Source organism: Rhyacophila brunnea, unplaced genomic scaffold (genome assembly GCF_057557595.1).
Source record: "Rhyacophila brunnea isolate RB1 unplaced genomic scaffold, BYU_Rbru_1.0 scaffold_23, whole genome shotgun sequence".
NCBI classification, from domain to species: domain Eukaryota; kingdom Metazoa; phylum Arthropoda; class Insecta; order Trichoptera; family Rhyacophilidae; genus Rhyacophila; species Rhyacophila brunnea.
This window is the reverse complement of record NW_028232893.1, coordinates 12598556-12619384: the sequence shown is the minus strand read 5'-3', so window position 1 is coordinate 12619384 and position 20829 is coordinate 12598556. Positions and strand designations below refer to the sequence as shown.

General features: G+C 34.3%; 1 protein-coding gene across 2 annotated transcripts; it reads left to right on the top strand.

Moving 5' to 3' along the window:
* The first annotated feature begins 1766 nt into the window (after positions 1-1766).
* AMPKalpha (AMP-activated protein kinase alpha subunit) lies at positions 1767-20182 on the top strand. Of its 2 annotated transcripts, none has more exons than XM_085950106.1 (7): positions 1767-2596; positions 5261-5560; positions 6932-7127; positions 12820-12958; positions 13710-13829; positions 17668-18822; positions 20117-20182. In XM_085950106.1, the coding sequence occupies exons 1-6, from the start codon at positions 2039-2041 to the stop codon at positions 17936-17938; spliced, it is 1584 nt and encodes a 527-aa protein (XP_085806232.1). In that variant the 5' UTR covers positions 1767-2038; the 3' UTR covers positions 17939-18822; positions 20117-20182. The 2 variants fall into 2 exon arrangements, with proteins under 2 accessions (XP_085806232.1, XP_085806231.1); XM_085950105.1 differs by having other exon boundaries at positions 6932-7142.
* The last annotated feature ends 647 nt before the right edge of the window (positions 20183-20829 follow it).

Here is a 20829-nt window from a genome sequence, read left to right as displayed (position 1 = left end):
AATAAAGTCATGTAGAAACAAAAAGGCAAAAACTCAGGTCGCAAACAACAATCTATATAATATTTTGAATTTAAAATCTATTCCACACTATTAAATTCAAGCTTATGATTTGGTCGTTTGATTCTCATGGATGTGACATTTCTAGCGAGCGTGTCATTGAGAAAGTAGGTACAAGTCTGTTTACTGGGAACAACGGCAATTTTCATAGCCGATTTCAGCAAAATTCAATAGATAACCTAACAAATAATCTAGTATATCGGCTATTTTCAAAATTTATTTGAAGCTGGCTTCCACTAAACAGACAAGAACCAGAATATGTTGAGTGGTTGTCACGCAAAAATTAAGACATGTTCAATATTTATTTTTCACAACCAATCATAGTTAATAATATCTATATGTAATAAATGTACTTTCTTGGCCGTTTATCCAACGGGCGCAAAACACCTAGGTACATCAAAAATTTGGCACATGGGGGCCCGAACCCAAAGCCCCCCACTGGGTACGGGTACCAGCACAACTTAAAAAGGCATTTCCACGATATACGATTGAGAGGATGAGAAGGGTAAGCATGCGTATTTTTCCGTGATCAGGATTACCGATACCTACGATAAGATATGCATGTTATTATGAACTCTCGCCATAGTTTATTTTATCATAATAAATTCGTATTTATGATGATAAAAGAGACTGTCAGTTTGACTTTTCTATAATCATTGCCATAATAACCACACAAATATGCTAATTTTAGAACATTGGATAGATTTTATAAAAAAATATTTTAAGAATTGTTTGCCTAATAATAATTTGCCCTATGTTTTTACATAATAAAAATGTACGTTGAATGCAGCCGGAAACATTATTTTATATTTAGGAATGTACAATTGAGTCAGTATTAAAATTGCCTATAACACACTTTTGTATTGGAGGACTTATAAAGCGCCTCATGATATTACATAATCTTCGTTTTAAACGATAAAAATAGTATAATTCTATTACATATTTAGTAAAATATTATATGTTATTAATAATAATTTTAACTTAAGAGCTTTTATTAGATATAATATGGTTATAATACGTTTCTTTTAATTTTAATTAAGCTGTTTTATCATGACTGCATAGTGTATATAATATTGTGCACAGACTGTAGTAGAATAATTAGGTTCGTCACTTTGTTTTTAATTTTTTTTTATTTATATTTTAAGTTGATTGTATTTATTTTGTTTGCATTATAACCAAGTGCTGCCATTTTTTTGTCATCGAATTATAGTACGCGGTCCAAGAAATTATAGTATTTCAACAAAAATTATAGTACACATTATTATCTGTGGAAAATGTAAGTATAGGTTTTTGGTTTCTCACAAAAAAACAGAGAAGTTATAAAATTCCGAGGCTCTTTTATACCTCTTCCGACCAAAATGCTTACCGGCGAATTCAAGAAATTTTATTTTAAATCAAAGTCCATGACTATTTTAGCTCTTTCGAGGAACGTTTTTTCTCAGCTCGCCAATTTTTCTTCTATTACGAAATTACAGCACCTAAGTACTTTGCATGAGCTTATAGTATGGAAATATCAAAATTTTAGTATTTGAGGCGTATTTTGTAATGTCGAAATTAAATCTTGAAGATAAAAATACACTTTTCTCCGATATTCAAAAGCATAGTATTTTGGGCGTACTATACCTTTTTAATATCGTACATAGTACACAGACCAAAAATATGGTACAAGTACTATAATTATAGTACGGTTGGCAACACTGCGACCAAATGACTTTTCTAGGGTTGGTTTATAGCGATTAACTTACTGATAAGTGATAAAAACTCGAAAACGTTCTACTGTAATATTTTTATTATTGAAAAAATAATCGACTGAAGGCCGCCGATTAATCAATGTGCAATTCAAGTGATCACAATAGGGATTTTATAATCAATTGTGTGCATCATGTGACTATATTGTAGTTAAGAAGTGAATATTTTGTAAACCTTAGATGTAAATAATAATTATATATACCTTTCAAATAAGTCCAACCAGTGCCTCACCATGACAGAGAAGACGTCGTTGGGCGGCGTTCAGCCGATTGTTAAGATAGGCCACTACACCCTCGGCGCGACGTTGGGAGTAGGGACATTTGGTAAAGTAAAAATTGGTCAACATCAGCTGACAAAACATATGGTCGCCGTCAAGATCCTCAACAGACAGAAGATCAAGTCGCTAGACGTCGTCGGCAAGATCCGCCGCGAGATCCAGAACCTCAAATTGTTCAGGCATCCGCACATAATCAAGCTTTACCAAGTGATTTCCACTCCTACGGATATCTTCATGATTATGGAGTACGTGAGTGGTGGAGAGCTGTTCGATTATATTGTGATGCATGGTAAACTCCAGGAGCACGAGGCCAGGAAGTTCTTTCAGCAGATAATATCAGGAGTGGACTACTGCCATCGACATATGATTGTTCACAGGGATTTGAAGCCGGAAAATCTTCTACTCGATCATAATTCACATGTTAAAATTGCTGATTTTGGCTTGTCCAACATGATGATGGATGGCGAATTTCTCAGGACATCTTGCGGTTCACCTAACTATGCGGCACCAGAGGTAATGGCTATATACAAAACAATTAATCATTCCTCATAGGTATACTTAGGGATACTTAATATTTCCTTCCAAAGTTTAGTATTACTTACCCCACAATTAAAAATAAGTCTTTTGATAAAATTGCCACCCAAAAAAATCCGAAAACATAATGAAAATATGGGCAAATGCAAAAATCACACAATTGAAACAATTAAATTAACAGTCAAAACATAACAATCTGTCTTTTATGTTTTTACTGTTAATTTATCTCGAAATAAAAATATTCCAACATAGGTTTTATCCAGCATCATAATCCAATGGCAAGGGGTCGGCAAACTCTTGAACCAAATGAGCCAAATATGAGTAGCACGACGGTTAAAAAAAATTCGAGAGCCATACGTATATTTTTATAAATATAATTTATTTAAATGAATTAATTACATTTTATAATTGAGGCGTCTAATTACAAAAAGCGACAAGTCCACAATTCAATATTTTCGGGAAACAACGTTTCTATGTTTCTAGCTTCAATTATTTGTTTTAACGTGAGATTTCTTTTTTCGTTGTACTCTATGTCGAAATTAGAACCAAATGGCAATTCGTTTCAGCCGATATACTCTTAAATGTAATAAATATAGGCAAAATAAAATTGGACTTAGCGCTACTTGTACTTCACTTTTTAATTTATCCCGCATAAGGCACATATTTCCGTGGCACGGTGCTACAGCATGGGAGACGCCCTTTTCAATATTGAACGTTCCCTTATTGGTTGACTTAAACACGCGCGAAATCAACCAAGCTTTAAATAATATGAAACACGGACTTGGCGCTTTTTGTAATAAATCGAGACTTAAAATATTTTTTTTCATAGGGTTATGTCGCGTTTTGGAATTTATAGATCAATACATATTGTGTAAAATTATACAAAGAACACGTGCATATTTTTTTCTCGATTTTGACCAAATGTGGACTTATCGCTTTTTGGAATTAGACGCCTCAATTGTTTATTTATTAAGTGAATAAGATTTCCCGAATAAAACTAACATAAATATATGTTTTTTATTGATGAAATTATAAATATAATTTTTACAGAATATGAATTACACAATTTTCACATATTCCTTAAATCTAATGTGAACAATGACCTTCCTTGCATTTCTTTTGAGAGTTTCTGTATGTTTGGTATGTATGTAACTTGTTTTTATTTCAAGCGAGACACCAAATTCTCTTCGGTTTTTTGGTTTCTTTAAATACGCTTTATATTGTTCATGTTTGAAAATGATCGTTCACTTACATATTATGTAGACTCGAATATAGTAAAAATACCAAATACAATTTCTTTCAACTGGTCATATGACTTCATAAAAGTTATTCCATGTATTAAAAAATCACAGTATCACCTTATGTAGATCTTTTAGAGCACACCAATTATTGTGTTGTAAAATTAAATTGCATATTCTCTCTCCAAATCTTCAATTTTGGTGGCAAGACCTACAAATTTGGAGCTCCATAACTATTTTCTAGTTAAATCTACCAATAAAACTGTATTTCAAAAGTGCTCTTGTCAATATCAAATGGAAAAAAATTTAATTTGTCGACTTTTGCAATGGGCTGATTAAAAACAAATGCTAGGGTTTGTTTACTATTTTTAGATTCTTGGAATTTCTGCATAATAAGTGTTATTAATAGTATTTTCAAACTCTATTTATAATTTCTGTTTTATTTGTTTATAAAAATCTTAAAATATTATATTATTTTGGAATATTTTGCACTGTATTTGTTGTATGTGACTCTTTTGCATTAAACGAAAGAGACATAAAGTAAACAAACAACCATACCTTTTTGCATCAAGCATCACGGAGGAATAATAATTAGGCTCGCGATAATGTCATTATATAATATGAATACGTGTATTAAATAAGGCTCTAAGTACCAAAAAGTAGTATTGCCTGTAGTTACAAAATACCGAGTCATTGCAGTAAAATTTCATGAAGCAGACCTTTTGAAAAATGTAGTTTTACAGTGTGAAGCAATCACGGCAGCTTCTATAATTTTAGGTATTAAGAACTCGCAAGTGTCAACACACCATCGTCAGCTATTTTATATTGAATGCCGTTGACTACTGCAGTGCTACTTACACCATTATAAATAAAACACGCCAACGGACTTACAACGTCGACAGGTTTAATTATTTTGCTGTATTTTTTTGACTTGCTTGAGGCACTTTGACTATAGTTGAAGTTATTGGCGTTGGTATGTAGAACATTTTTTTATAAAAATGTCAGTTTTTATTATTTTGGTACTTAGCGCCTTAATTAATACACGTATTCATATAATAAGTCTGCATATCATTGGCAAAAAATTAAAATTGTGAATTTTGCAAAAAGAGCCGCACGCCAATACCCAAAGAGCCACGTATGGCTCGCAAGCCGTGATTTGCCGACCACTGGGTTAGGCGAATGGTTAGTAATCATTCCCCGTAAAAAAGACTTAAGATATAATCTCCGTTCTGTGGAGGCTCAAGTGATCTGGATAGTTTATTTTACGTGATTCATAAACAATATTAACGTACTCAGTTAAAAGTGGGTACAGTTTATTAAACTAAACAGTATTTACGTTTTCTGAAATCCACAAAATCACTCACAAAACAAACTGCAATTACTTAACTGCTAACATATCCTCCAGGTAATATCAGGGAAGCTGTACGCAGGCCCTGAGGTAGACATCTGGTCTTGCGGTGTCATCCTCTACGCCCTGCTGTGTGGAACCCTCCCATTCGATGACGCCCACGTGCCTACACTGTTCAGGAAGATCAAATCAGGTGTCTTCGCCATTCCTGAGTACCTAAACAAGAGCGTTGTCAGCATGCTGTGCCAGATGTTGCAAGTGGACCCTATGAAGAGGGCTTCCATCGACGACGTGAAGAAACATGAATGGTTTCAAATTGAACTGCCAGAGTATCTTTTTCCATCTCCCGTCGAACAGGTATGGTTAATACTATGTAAAAAATTATATATTATATTATATAGTTGTACAACTTCATTCGCAGTTTTACTATATTGAGAATTGCGGTAAAGCAATTATTGTTAGAATAAGTACAGTTTGTATTCATCAATGGTGAAGACTGCTTATTAGAAGACGTATGGAGGGAGAAGAAATATCCGCCTTTGAAGCCATGAATCGCGTGTTTGGATTCAGTGCTTTGAACTAACAGGGTATGCAAATGACTAACAACCATTTCTCGTAAAAAATCTGTCTTGGATAGATCTACCTCTTATAATGCAAATCTACCAAGAATTGTGAGAGACGTAGATGCAAATGTATGCAAGTGAATCTTCGGTGTGAAGATGTGTTGGGGACTGTTGAATTTAACCAAAAATCGTGTCTTAGTTTTATTTGTAGCAGCATCCAGTGTATATGGGTTTGCGTTTCGCTGGGCAAAGTTTTTTTCTAGTAGTTGTTTTCAAATCTTTACCTTTTTACCTTACCTTACGTGTATAATAGATAGTCGGAACCAAAAAAAAATTTTAAATGTAATTTTTTGACATATTGGTATTTTATGGGCATCGAATTGTAAAATGTCAACTTTAATTTCAAATTAGTGTAAAATGTATTATTATGACTGTAAGACAAATCAAATCGGATGACAATTAGAGAAAATTTATATTTTGGCCCCCCATCTTGGTATTTTATGGGCTTCCAATTGCAAAATATCTAGCTTGACTTCAAAATAGTATTTTGCACCATAAAATGCATGTCTAAACAGGGAAATAATGAAATCTAACGGTAATTGTAGTAAATTGATATTTGCTTCGCCATCTTAAGAGTTACGGGCTTCTTGGTAAATTTTGAAGTGAAGTTGTCTTTAAAATGACCTTTAGAATATGGCTAATCATTGTGCCAAACTTTACGTTTTTATACAAAAGAGTACAATTTTCTATATACAGGTGGCCCTCGACTTTCAAACGTTTACTTTCGCACAATTCACTATTTCGTACATTTCTTTAAATTTTGATTTTGTTTTATAATGCGAAAACTATGTGCCTCCATGCAATCGCTCCTCTCTCCTCCGCTCCCTGTCTCATTCTCAAATACGTAAAAGAGTGGTATTCGACTATCTCTTGATAAGTTCAACATTCAAACACATTTTCAGGAGCCAATTACATGTGAAAGTCGAGGGCCGCATGTATGCCAATTCTCTCATAGTTATTTTATCTGTGTACATACACAATAACTGCTGAACTTTTAATTTCCACATTTAAATAACACGTTAATTATATACTCCAAATGCGCCAGTCGAGGTGTTGGCACTAAATGAGTTAATGAAGTCTATTTTTTTTTGTCTCCTTCGTACAGGACAGCAGCATAATCGACACGGAAGCCATCACAGAGGTGTGCGAGAAGTTTGGCGTCCAGGATGCGGAGGTCCACAACGCGCTGCTCAGCGGAGACCCTCACGATCAGCTGGGCATCGCTTACCACCTCATTATTGACAATAAGCGGATAGCCGATGAGGCCGCCAAGGCCGAACTCAAGGAGTTCTATTCAGCGGGTAACATTATTCATGGTAATCTAAATTTCCGTTACTTTGGCTGGTTTGAACAAGGCAGAGCTTCCTAACCGGTGTGCCGCAAGCGATTGACATGAATGCTGTAAGATATGTTTTTATTTTAATCCATTCAGAAAACAATAATATGGCATTGCAGTGATTGGCCAATATCCCACAATACACGTCTCATGGTTTAGCGTACATACCTCCATGCCACAGAAAAGATTGGGAGAACAGTAGCGAATCATATGCAGTCTCAGATCTAGGTTAAGGCCTCGATTGCTAAGGAGGCGTCTCATTTTGAAAAAGGCACTATGCTATCTTAATTCTTGTTTTTATTTCTTAAGATCGGTTCCATTTCTCATTGACCCACGTCCCTAAATATTTATATAAGGGTCACATGTCAATTGATTTGCTGTTAATAACAGCAGTATAGTAGAAAACTTCAAACTGACAAAAACAAAAATCAATATACATATGTGATAAGCACACCCGACAAAAGTGAAACTTAGTTTTGCTCTCCATTTTCATAATCTTCAATGTCATCGTCATCAATGTATGGCAACTGTGTACGTAATTCTTGCCGTCACTGTAATCCATCTCATCTTCACTTCCACTAAGATTCTCCGCATACTTAAAAAGTTACTCATTAGTTACCAGTGGCGAAGGGTGGAGGTAGACTGTTGAGTTCCCACATAAATAGTACACACTAAACTTCGTGAGACATACTTATTTGTTTTCATTGAACAAAAAATTAAATTTTCGGATGATGCCGGTAAGTTTTTAAAATTAAATTAACCCTGCCTAAACCAAACCATAATAGTTAAGGTAAGTATGCTATGGGCGATCCGACAAAAATAATGCACACTTTTTCAGTCATACTTAATAGTTTTCTATGATAGACATAAGGATAGACAGAAGAATGTTTTTAATCTATATTACATATTTTATAGATAGAAGAATATTTTTTATCTTTTATGGCTTGTGGGTCTATTCTATGCTTATCGACCGCTAAAGTGATAAAGTGAAAAATATTATCAAACTTAGGGTAGGTTTGTATCAAAATATTAGCACTTATTGTAACAATTACACGAAGCCGGTTTTTATTGTTGCAATAAGTGCTATATTTTAACAGCACCTATCTTGCTGCTGTTAAAATATCGCACTTATTGCAACAATAAAAACCGGCTACGTGTAATTGTTACAATAAGTGCTAATATTTTGATACAAACCTACCCTAAGTTTGATACTATTTATCAATTTAGTGTTCGATAAGTATAGAATAGACCCATTGGTTAGGCTAACATGAATTTAAAAAAACTAACCAACTCTATTTGCAATTTGTATTCTTAGTTCCACGAAAATAAATAAGTAAGACCGACAAAGTTTAGTATGCACTATTTATATCAGACCTCCACAGCCGACCTCCACCCTTCGCCACTGTTAGTTGCGTAGTCTTTGTGACATTTGTATAAGTAAAAGACAAAATAGTCAAAGTAGGTTATGTGTATTGTGGTTTTAATGCTTTGAATTGATGACATACACCAATACCTTACTTTACAGCGGAGATCAATTCCTGGATAATTCATAAGATTTAAGAGTGTAATTCTTTATTGAACAAACATAATTTGGAACACCTCAAAAACGTATCTGGTGATAATTTAATGGACTGTATTTAGATTAAATATGGTAGACTGGGATACCCCAAGGCTCTCACCTGTTGTTGCCGTTGGATACTCCGAGCAGCAGCTTTTCTCTGAAACGTCTATGACGGCTCACAATAGTCACACACATACACTGTTATTTTAGGTTGTATCACAATTCACTTCATGATAGCTTCGGAGCTAACTGCATGTGTGTGCACAACTTTGATGTTCTTTGGTCATTACCAATTTAGTGTTGATGGTCTCGAGGTTGCTGAGGCACTGAATTACGGTATGCCCGGGAGACACATACATTGGGAATTGTCTGATGGAAGTTTACGTAGAATTTGTGCAAACAATATCTATTAGAAACAATCTAAAAAAAAATATGGCGATGGACAGGACTCAAACCTGCATCCAACGGATTCCAGCCAATGTGCTTTACCAATTTAGCTACTTGTGCTCTACCTAATTACGATGAAAATAACTAATATCGTGGAACAACTTAACCTTCAACTTACGCAGATTGTGATTTCTTCTACTGCACACGAATTACCTAGGGTAAATTTTATTATTTCTGACTGCTCTTGCATTAAGCCTATTGCGTCGTTTTCACTCCTTCAGAGTCATTCTAACTACGTCATTTTTTACATATTATATAACACTAACGAACTTCACGTTTATACGGTATGTTTATATTAACGCAACTGAACTGCTTGATAAAATTTCACTTAAATTGTTGACTGGTTTTTCTAGTTCAATTATAGTACGTACCTTGATTACTAGCCAGCGTCAGGATCTCTCCAAATTTTAGTCTTAACGTACTTGCACTTGCTACACACATTGGCTGGAATCCAATGGATGCTGTCCTGTCCGGTGCCGTATTTTTTTAAAGATATTTTCTAATAATCTTTTGTATGATAGTTTCTGAGGTGTTTCCCAATTATGTATCTTCAAAGTTTTCATTTTGTTTACATGCCGGTCGGTCTTCATGGCTTATTATTATTCTGCTTCCGGTCCAAATACATTTCCATCTCTTATTATTTATTGGCTTAATTTTTTTACTCATATCATCATTGGCCGGGATCGATCCACTGTTGGATGAAAGCCTCCCCTAACTCCTCCCATTCTTCTCGGTCCCCAGTTTTTCGCTGCCTAGTACATCAACGGACCTGGATGAGTTTGTCGGTCCAGCTTATATATTTTAATGGGCTGGCTAATTCCTCGTGTCTAAATTGTATTGAAGAGTTTTTTTTTTGTTATATTTGAATAATAATTGGGACATAATTCAAAATTGCGACAAAATAAACCATTTGAATGCCAAACAACGATGAATCGTTGTTCATAATACCAGGCAGAAATGCTAACCATGATGTTGACGTCACAACGCTTAGAATGGTAAATTATTTTGGAAACTTCCTACTGTGGGAAACCAGTTTTGCTTTGCACATTTAATTACTTATTAATAACACTTTATTTACTGGTTAGATGATTTATTTATTGGAAATTAAAGTTATATAAAAAAGGCAAAACCATGTATCTACATTGTGTTAAAACTTATAATTGCCATTAAAATGATACAATTAATTACTGCACTTAATGGGCCATCAGTGTTAACGTTATGCCATAAATTTTATTAATACAGTCGAACTTGGTTATTACGAGGACCGACTGAATTTGGTCGTTATAAACGTTACTCGTTATATCAGAGAATATGTATTTTTAAATGAGCGGTCATATAACACAAAAAGTCGAAAATAAAAAATCTGAAAACCATCGTAAAAATTCCCGAAACAAGCATGGCATTCATAAACTACAAAAGAAGTTGTTTGTTGTAATGAACGCTGGTAGGTACCTACGGACTTCACAAACCTTGGATTTTTCAACCATATGCGTGGATACTTTTTCATTATTGTCAGCGAAAACACCAATTAGGTAGGTACTTAGACACTTAACTAGCATCATAAACGTAATCCGACTCAAGCGGCATCCTGTCCGATCGGATTTTATTGCTTAGGATCGAAATGTTTTTAAACGATCGACACATTACCAATATTTTAGCTCGGTATATCCGATAAGTTGTTCGTTATAACAGTGAATAAATGTATAGAGAAAATCATAAACCAAAATGTCAACGAATGTTTCCTCATTACATTCGAGATCTCTATGTCCGAGATCGTAATAACCGAGTTCGACTGTATTTTGTCGTATTCTGAATAATATAATACAATCAAAACATAATCATTAAATGTAAATAGTCTGAGGTTATAGTCAATTATCTAGTGAATATAGTGGTCGAAATTGTACTACTGAGAATTTATTTTGACTCCGCTGACAAAACTATTAAAATGATGTTCGAAGAAACTTCTGAAGTCGAGCAAAGAAAAAATTTGTTCGTGACAAATTATAAAAACAGTATAATATACTATGTGTTACTATACATATTATGTGTAGACATGGAATGTAGATTTATCCACCCTCAATTGGCTAGTTTTCAGACAATCTAATAATCATTTATTCAATCTAACCTCTATTGAATTCAACCTACCGCGGGTTGTTGTTATTAGTCTCCCACACGCTCGGTGTTAAAATAATAATCCATTCTCCTACAATCGAATTATTGGGTGTTTAAAAATAATATCATAATTTTTATCAACAGTACAGTACTCTCTGAGTAATCCGCCACCCCAAAAACCAGACAAGTGTCCAATTAGTGAAAGCGGCGGATTATAGTGCATACATACATAGGTACATTACTTTCTTCGCGATGAACGTACGTTTTACGAAGGAGAGATTTCCAAAATAAACCCGTTTCATCTGCGTTGTATACTTGTGCGCGGCGGACTACTGAATTTGACAATTGAATACCGGCGAATTATAGACCTTGATTCTGTGCTTTCACCTAGTAAAAATAACTGCGGATTATAGTAGCTGTCGGATAATCGAGCGGCGGATTACTAAGAGTGTACTGTAATTATAAATGGTAGCATTTCTCACTAGGATTTTTAATAATATCATAGCCGCCAAAGGGTTTAAAAAAGGCAGTTATAGCAAAAATCTTTATGAAGATCGGTCGTTTTTATTTTTAAAATTTTATTGTTTATTTGCAAGTATTTTTTTTATCTTCTCTCCTGAGATTAATCTTTGCTTTATATTTTTATTTAACTTGCTTTCTAATAACCATTTTTTTTTTTACCTTTGTGATATCTACTGTGTTTGTTTATTTTATAAGTTTTTAGAGTGTTGCGACCTAATCGCAGTGTTAACTTTTTTTGAATAGTTTTTCATATCTATAATTTCTTCTACCAACTCAAATTGTAAAGAGAACAGAGTACGAATCTGGAAGTATAAAATGCAGGTGTCTATGCTGACGACTTTTCATCCTACTACTGTACTCTACTCACCGATACAGGCAAAACTACATACCGAAATGAACTGATTATAAACCCTGAATGAACCACAGTTGACAGCTCTGATATGGTTGACGACCTTTCGCTATTGATTTGCCTATATTCTATACTGTCAAAAAACAAGAAAACGCGTGTCGCTAGCACAGTTTCAGTTGGAGGCAATTCGTCAACTAATCAGAGAATACAAACGTGTTGAGCCCCCCAAATCCGCAATAAGGAAAAAATAGTCAGAATTGCCATTGCGTCTCACAGGAAGGCATTTTATGGCAAAATTACCTCAACTGAGAAAAAAAACTTTAACAATGGCAGGATGTGAGATGTGTTTATCCAAAAAAACCATGAAAAGTATCAGTACAAAGTGAATCTCCTGCATAGAACGTTGCTTTAAGACTTACCACACGGTAGAAGTCTTTTGATTTTTACTTTTAATATTCTGCCCTGCTACGTAAAATGACAGTAAAATGTTTTTGGCTTTAGTAAAATGAGAACCCAAGTTTTAAACTACCTTTTCTCTTATATTGTGTAAAATTTTTAATAATGATTTCTAAATAGAGAGTGTATATTTTGAGATTATGTCAGAACAGAATCATATTTTTTACATATAGAATAATTTAATAAAAAAAAAAATCTTTACTATTATAGGAAGTCCTCCAGCAGTTGCATATAGCCCAATGGATGCCGGACATAAGCCGCATCCAGAGAGGATAGCTCCGCTAAGAGAAAAGGTCATCCAGTCCACTTTTCAAGGAGAGAGAGCACAGAAGGGCACCCCTGTTAAAAGGTAAATTACACTTTATTAAGGATGATGTGCTTCAAGGCTTCAAAATTAACCCTTGATATTGTATTATAATATATAACTATTTCAATAAATTACTTTACAAAAAGGCAAACATTGTTATAATGGATTGAAATTGATTGATGGTGTCATTAAAGCGGCGATTACATTATGATTAAGTCATGTGCTGGCACGGTAACAAATGTAGTCTATGGTTTCGTCATTCCGCAGAATATTTTAAATGATCACTATCTCTATTAATTCAATGATTGAGAGTGCGAACTCAAATGTATATTTTGAATTATTATTCATCCTAATTTCAATTAATTTTTTACAGTTTCTACGTGTGCGTATGTTAAAATTACTTGCGATATTGCATCCATAGATAATATTTTGAACAGAACCCAACCAACAGAGCATAGATAATAGACGTAAACACCAGACATAGATAATTATTTAATAGCAAATCCACAGAGAAAACCACTAAATGAAAAAAATGTGTAGGTCTGCAGAAATGAGAAACTTAATTACTTAAAATTAGTCACAATGTTTGTTTAAAGTTTCAAAATGTGCTACGGGATGGGAGCGTCAGTCTGATAACATTTTAAATACCAAGATAAACGACTTTACACATTTTTTCCCGTAGCAGCAACTTACTGTGACAGCACGTACCGTGACGATAATGTATTTGAAGCATAAAAATTTTGCGAATCCATTTTTATTTTAAATAACTTTGGTTCTTATTATGTTTTAACAGGGCAAAATGGCATCTTGGTATTAGATCTCAAAGCAAACCGAACGATATCATGCTGGAAGTTTATAGAGCAATGAAGGCGTTGGATTATGAATGGAAAGTTCTAAACATCTATCATGTTCTGTGAGTATCTTCGCTCTATATTCTTTATTGTAACTCATTTTCCTAATTATTATTTAAAAAGCATGATAACTGAACTAGTCAATATTATAAAAAAAAAAATCTAAAGCTTTGTTTCTCACACATCATACATATTATCTTATTCGATAAAGTCTGGTTTCTCCCTTTTGTCACAACCAGTGGCGGCTGGTGATAATAAAATTAGGGAGTGCAAATAAAGACATGCATTTTTCTTTTCATGCTATTGAAAAAAAATCTGCAATAGCCTTCGTGGTGGAGGTAGGCGTATGCTAAACGACGCTTACATTCACGAACAGCATTTATTTGTTGTCAAAGTTACAAAGTTCAAGCCTCTGGTATGATAAGTATGATGCAAAAGGCAATAGGTACACACATTTTTCGATTTTTATTGTACCTAATTACACTTCATATGTGCTGACATAGTTACCATGTTTGTCACTCGTAACTTCCATAAATCGTAACTGATATAAGTATTTTAGACGTGTGTCATTGGGAAAAAGCCGTAAAATCCTCATTTGTCATCCCACATCATTCTCATATGCGCGTTGTATCATTTTTATAAATACTGGGCATGGATCATTAGTTTTCCAACGGGATATCACTTGTATTAAAAATTTGCCACTTTTGTACACCTCCACTCCAAAATTGCACTCCAATGGGACTGGTTTGAAAGACATTCAACATCAAAAATAATAGTAAGTATAAGTAGGTATATTGTATGTATTATGTTACTGACTTACTTTTCTGTAGATTTATTTATATTAAAATTATTTAGTGTTTAATTTTGAAATGTAAAATAATTATAAAATCGTATTTGTATGGTGAGATGGCTGTACGTAACTTAATTATCACAATATTACTCTAATCGATATGTTGATTGATTCAATATTAATATGGCACATCAAACAACAGAGCATTTACCTCATAACGTCATAACGTATGAAATAATAATATACCTAGTATTTTTAAATACTGCGCGGGAACCTTTTACCTACTTCATACGTACGTACAATAATATTATTATAAACGCGCCAGTCAGTCGCGACATCTATCGGTTATACTTGAAGTACTAGGAGGGAGAACATTGCTCAAAGCAAGGTAAAAATTGTACGTTCAGTGAGGTTACATTTCGGCAGCATGCAAAAAAATCGTCTACGACCCGGGCACTCGGGTAGTACAGGTCGTCTTTCGAACATTCAACAAATACTATGAAAGAAGTATATGTATACACATCTCCAGCTCAGCGGCTGGTTAAAAATACACCAGAAATACTTACGTGGATGCGCTTAGCGGACGGGCGACAAATTAAAGATATTTTACGATAATTAATTATTACAATAAATGTAGTTATTTGAATACGTACATATTATTAGATACTAATTTGGGAGATCAGTGCACATTTGCTCCTATACAAGAGCCGTCCCTGGTCACAACACTCGGATATGTCAAAATTACTAGTTACGAGATAATTGAACTTCTCTTGAATCTTAATTGAAAAGCTTCTATTGAAATGGAGCCCAAATGTATGAAATTGATGCCCATAAAACGATGTTTGGTCCACTGATTGCTGCTGGTTCATTTGAAGAGAACTTCACACTTCTACTATGACATTCCACAATAATTTCAGATTCATCCAATTAGCTACAGTAAAACTTCGTTAATACGAATTCCATGGGACCGAAAATCGAAAAAAAATTTGAATTACAAAATAGGAAATATAAAAATTTCGAAAAAAAAATATTTTTGATTTTCATTAATTTTGTTTACGATCATAGATGTACCTACGAAATTTACGATTTTATATTACCTTCTTAAAATAAGTAATTTATGATGTTTTAACCTTTTCCACTCGAAATTTTTTTTATAGGTACATACCACCCACTCGAGACTTTTTCCCGCACAAAGCATAATTTCAATATAAAACATTTAATTGGTGAAAAAAATGTAAAAAAAAATTTTTTTTTTTTATTCTGTAAAATAAATTTATAATGAATATACTGTACTTATTTTTAGTTTATTTATAATTCTTCATTGTGTGGTATTTCACAAAGCAATCTCTAATATGTAATCCTGGCTTATCACAGAATCGTAATGAAATAGCGGTATGTAGAGAACTGGCTATAAAGTGTAAATCGTCCATTATGACTGTAAATATGATACAAATGAATTGCCTTCAAATACACTTGTAATATAAGCGGCTGTCTCGTAAATTTCCTAAATTAGTTTCGGCCTCATAACAACTCATTCCCAGTGCGGTACACATTATCAAAAGATTTCTCAAAAAATAATAAATCGATACGTAATAATTTTCATTTGACTCATTAGAGTATTTCACATTATATAGGTTCCGAATCGGCATAATATACTAGTAAGTATTGTCATCAAAAACAGTATTCAAATATAAAACTGTAAACTATACGAGACGCCCCTGCGCAAGCGAGAACCAATAAAAAATATAAACACACTTCAAAATCATGCGTGACAAACACTTCACTCTAGTCTGGGAACGTTCAATAAATAAAATTTATGTGACAAAAAAACATTGCTTGCAAGCGACGACCTACGAATAAAAAAAGAGAAGATTCCGATAAAAATACTATGTTGAAATTAGGCACGCAGTATTCTTTTGCCGACTTCTTTCTCAGATAAATGTAATAACCTATTATTATTCATTCTAACTTGATTGAAATCGCATTATAAAAATTTCTGAAAATATTACAAAAAATGACATTATAGGCGGTGCCGCCGCTACGGCGGCACTCGAGTAATACGGGAAACTTCTAATGCCGCCGATATGGCGGCACTCGAGTGTTAAGGGTTAAGAAAAATCTGTCACAATTTTCAATGACTGGCTCATGAAGTGTACTTTATTACGATTTATTGAATATTTTTGTATACCAGGACTCTGAAATCATTTGGAATTACGAAATTCGAATTAAAGGTATGGTTTTATATGAAAATAATGTTCAAGGGACTTTTTTTTTGCGAAAATTTCGAATTACGGCGAATTTTGAATTATCAGTGTTCTTACTAACGAGGTTTTACTGTAATTACATACATAATATTATGCGATTCTATGTTTAAATTCATAGGATTTGATAGTGTTTAATTAATTTCGACTTTGAGTTGATATTTCGTGCATCTCGTATTAAAACAGACATTCGAATATAAAATTTAGCTTACGTCATGTGAAAAGATATTCCATCGTTAATTTTATGTAGGCAATTATCACAAAACATTGAGAATTGCGTATGTCGGTTATGTAAACAAAGCAATAGACTTGAAACCAGAATGTGAGCCGCCATTTTGTTTCCGGCGCTGCCAATAGAAGAAGAAAATAATAAATGTGTTACCAATACAACCTTACGTAAAATCGAACTGCTTTTAAAATTCCTGATACGGAAAACGTATAAGACACCTAAATGCCAAAATCTTTGTAAGTCTCTATAAGCGATACAAAATCAATACAATCACAAATCATCAATTTGATGTCATCAACATGCCACGTGCGGCCGTACTCGCGAACACGGCTAATTCGAATATTTTCGTACATTCTCAGCAATCTTCAACCCAACTGTCACTAATCGGCGAGTGAGTGGGGCAATTATTTTATTTCAGCTCCAATTCCAGGGAACGAACCAATGTGACATTTTATTATCAGTAGTGATCGTAGCAGACAATCGGCGTGAGAATCTCCCAATGTAATTTATCTTAAACACCTCTGTAGTCTGATTATTTGAATGATAATAGTAATACATAATATGTAGGTTTTTAGAATGTTAAATAAATTATAATATACAATTGACAAATATAATTCCAGAGTTCGCAACAAGAACACGTTAACTGACAAATACGTGAAGATGTCACTGCAGCTATATCAAGTAGACTACAAGTCCTACCTGTTGGACTTCAAGTCTCTGTCGGGAGACGAGCCGGAGGGCAATGGTGAGGACGTCTGCCCCAGTCCTGTCATTCCTCCCCCCATTCCTCCCCCCATCAGCAGCAGCCCTTTGGTCCTCGACAACGCCGGACACCACACCATGGAGTTCTTCGAGATGTGTGCTGCGCTCATTATACAGTTGGCACGATAATTAGTCTCTTCTGAATGGTTTAGCTTGACACCGGTTCATCTATTAGGTTGCGATCACGTTGATACAAAGTGGTAAAGAAGAGCGTATTATGCGTTTTTTTGATGATCAATCAGATGAAGTTATACAGAAAGGAACCATCCCGTAAAAAGAATTTAATGCACAGAAGATAGTTTGTAATTTCAAATAGGTCTTTTTTTGTTTAATTCGTGCAAAGAATTCAGTTTTTCGGAAAGCGTATCTAAACAATTTATTTAATTGGATGGAAGGATGTTTGAATTCTTGTTAATTATTAGGAACTTTCCGCCGGCATCTATAATTTAGGAACATGTTTCATGTAAAATAATTGAAAAAGTTCGCCTCAAGCTGGTACCTATTCTCATACCAATGAAAATGTCTTGCGTATGTAAATGTATTATTTCCACAATTAATAATTAATTAAGTCAACGAAATGACCAGAATGTCTTCTAAAACCTTGCAATAAATCTTTTTCGTGCTTAGCAATTTGTTGCCTATTGTTTTAAGGAACATATAATATGCACGTATAATTTAATTAATAACTTTTTATAGTGCGTAATGCGAATGACAGCAACGCTACTTATATTTGTTTTTTTCCATCTGTCATCTAAATATTTTTTCTCAAATTGGAACTGCAAACCCCTGGACATTAAAAATTATATATATGATTTTTCTAATACGACTGGTAAAAGAAAAAAAGAAAAAAACTTTCAAATTGTGGTAAACCCATGTATTTATTATATAAATACAAATATTTACGCATGTTACAAAATGCAAAATCTTCAAAGCCTCTTAATATGGTAATAATTTGCATTTGTGGCACGGATCCTTTCTGTAAAACGCTAGGCGATTTGATCATAGGTACGAGGGTGGGTCAATAATTCCTTAGAAAAAAGCATTAAAACAGTTTTTATTTTTGTTTTTTTTTTTTATTTCTCAACATAATCTCCTTGGAGCTCAATACACTTGGTTAGACGTTTCTCAATTTTTTTTAAACCGTCAGAAAAATAAGTTTTCGGAAGGTCCTCAAAATAAGCTTTTTTCCGATCGATGACTTCTTCATTTGAAAAAAAACGTTGTCCACTTAGCCATTTTTTTAAGTTTGGGAAAAGGAAACAGTCACTGGGGGCTAAAACTGGCGAATACGGTGGGTGGTCGACCAATTCGAACTTCAATTCTTCAATTTTAGCCATTGATCGTAAACATGTGTGAACACGGGCATTGTCCTGATGAAAGAGGATTTTTTTCCTGTATAAATGAGGCCGTTTTTCTTCAATTTTGTTTTTTAGCTGGTCCAATAAAGATGCATAATAATCCCCTGTTATTGTTTTTCCTTTTTCCAAATAGTCAACGAAAATAATTCCACGTGCATCCCAAAATACAGTAGCCATAACCTTACCAGCTGATTTTACGGTTTTCGCCTTCTTTGGACATGGTTCGCCTTTCGCAATCCACTGCTTTGACTGTTCTTTCGTCTCGGGAGTATAGTGGTGTATCCATGTTTCATCTACAGTCACAAAGCGACGAAAAAGTTCATCCGGATTGCGTTGCATGAGCGACAACAGGGCTTTAGAGGCCACCACCCTATTGCGTTTATTGTCGACTGTGAGCAAACGCGGCACCCATCTTGCAGAAATCTTTTTCATGCCCAATTTGTCATGTAAAATAGAAATGACGCTACCTTTTGAGATCCCTGTAACCTCAATTATCTCACTCAACTTTAATCTTCGGTCACTTAACACCATATCGTGGATTTTATTGATCATTTCTGGTGTAGTCACCTCTACAGGACGTCCTGAGCGTGGTTCATCCTTTGTTGATGTACGACCACGTTTAAATTCATTTAACCAGTTATAAATAGTTGCAAGTGAAGGAGCAGATATGCCGTGAACTAAATCCAACTCATTTTTTATTTCCTTTGCTGTTAACCCTTTTATATTAAAATGTTTAATAACAGCTCTAAACTCAATTTTCTCCATTTTCCATTTTCCACAAGCAAATTTTTTTTTTAAATATACGAGAAACACACAACAACCCGACCAATCTGATTGAAACTTCGCAGCATACTGAATCGGTAGTGCCGCTGCATGAAAACAAACCGCTTACAGTACTAGTCGCGCCACCTGTCGGCTTTTCTAAGGACTTATTGACCCACCCTCGTAGTATAAAAAAATTGAGAGGCGCATAGTGTAATTTTATATTAGTGATTTTTCTTTAATCCGCTACGGCAACAAAAAAAATAGATTGGTTGATAAATGAAAAATTTCTAGACTATCATACGCTTCGCTCTACTTTCAACACCTGCTTCCAAATAAGACAGCTTATCGATTAGTGAAATACTCTTGTACCCGTATAGATGCCATGTTTCCTTGCCATATTCCCCACCCCCCCACCTCTGGACTGAATGCTCCGTTAATGGGGACCCGAAACAGCTGTCAACATCCAAAACTCGGAACTGTAGAATCTACTTCTACATACTACAGTATATTTCAAGTCATAGATGATCACAATAGTAATTATCCTAAGGTTATGCTTTTTTCATCACAATAATTAGAGCTTACACTTTTCTTATCCCTAATTTTATTCTTATTTATAGTATTTTTAATAGACTATAGCCTCAATGACATTGAGCTACTTTACAAGCTGCTTGTTGGCGGATTTAAAAGCGGGCGAGTCGATTGTGATGATGACACACAAAACTTTCCACTCTCTTAGAAGCCAACAAGCTGGCGAGTTGAAACCGTAATTTTTGGTACTATTTTGACAGGATGTATTGAGTAGTTCATTTTTATACCGGGAGGTCGCTACTATCGCTCTACTGCGAGGATCCAGTAGGCCCACACGCCAGCGTCTAGCGTGTAAAATTTACCGGATTT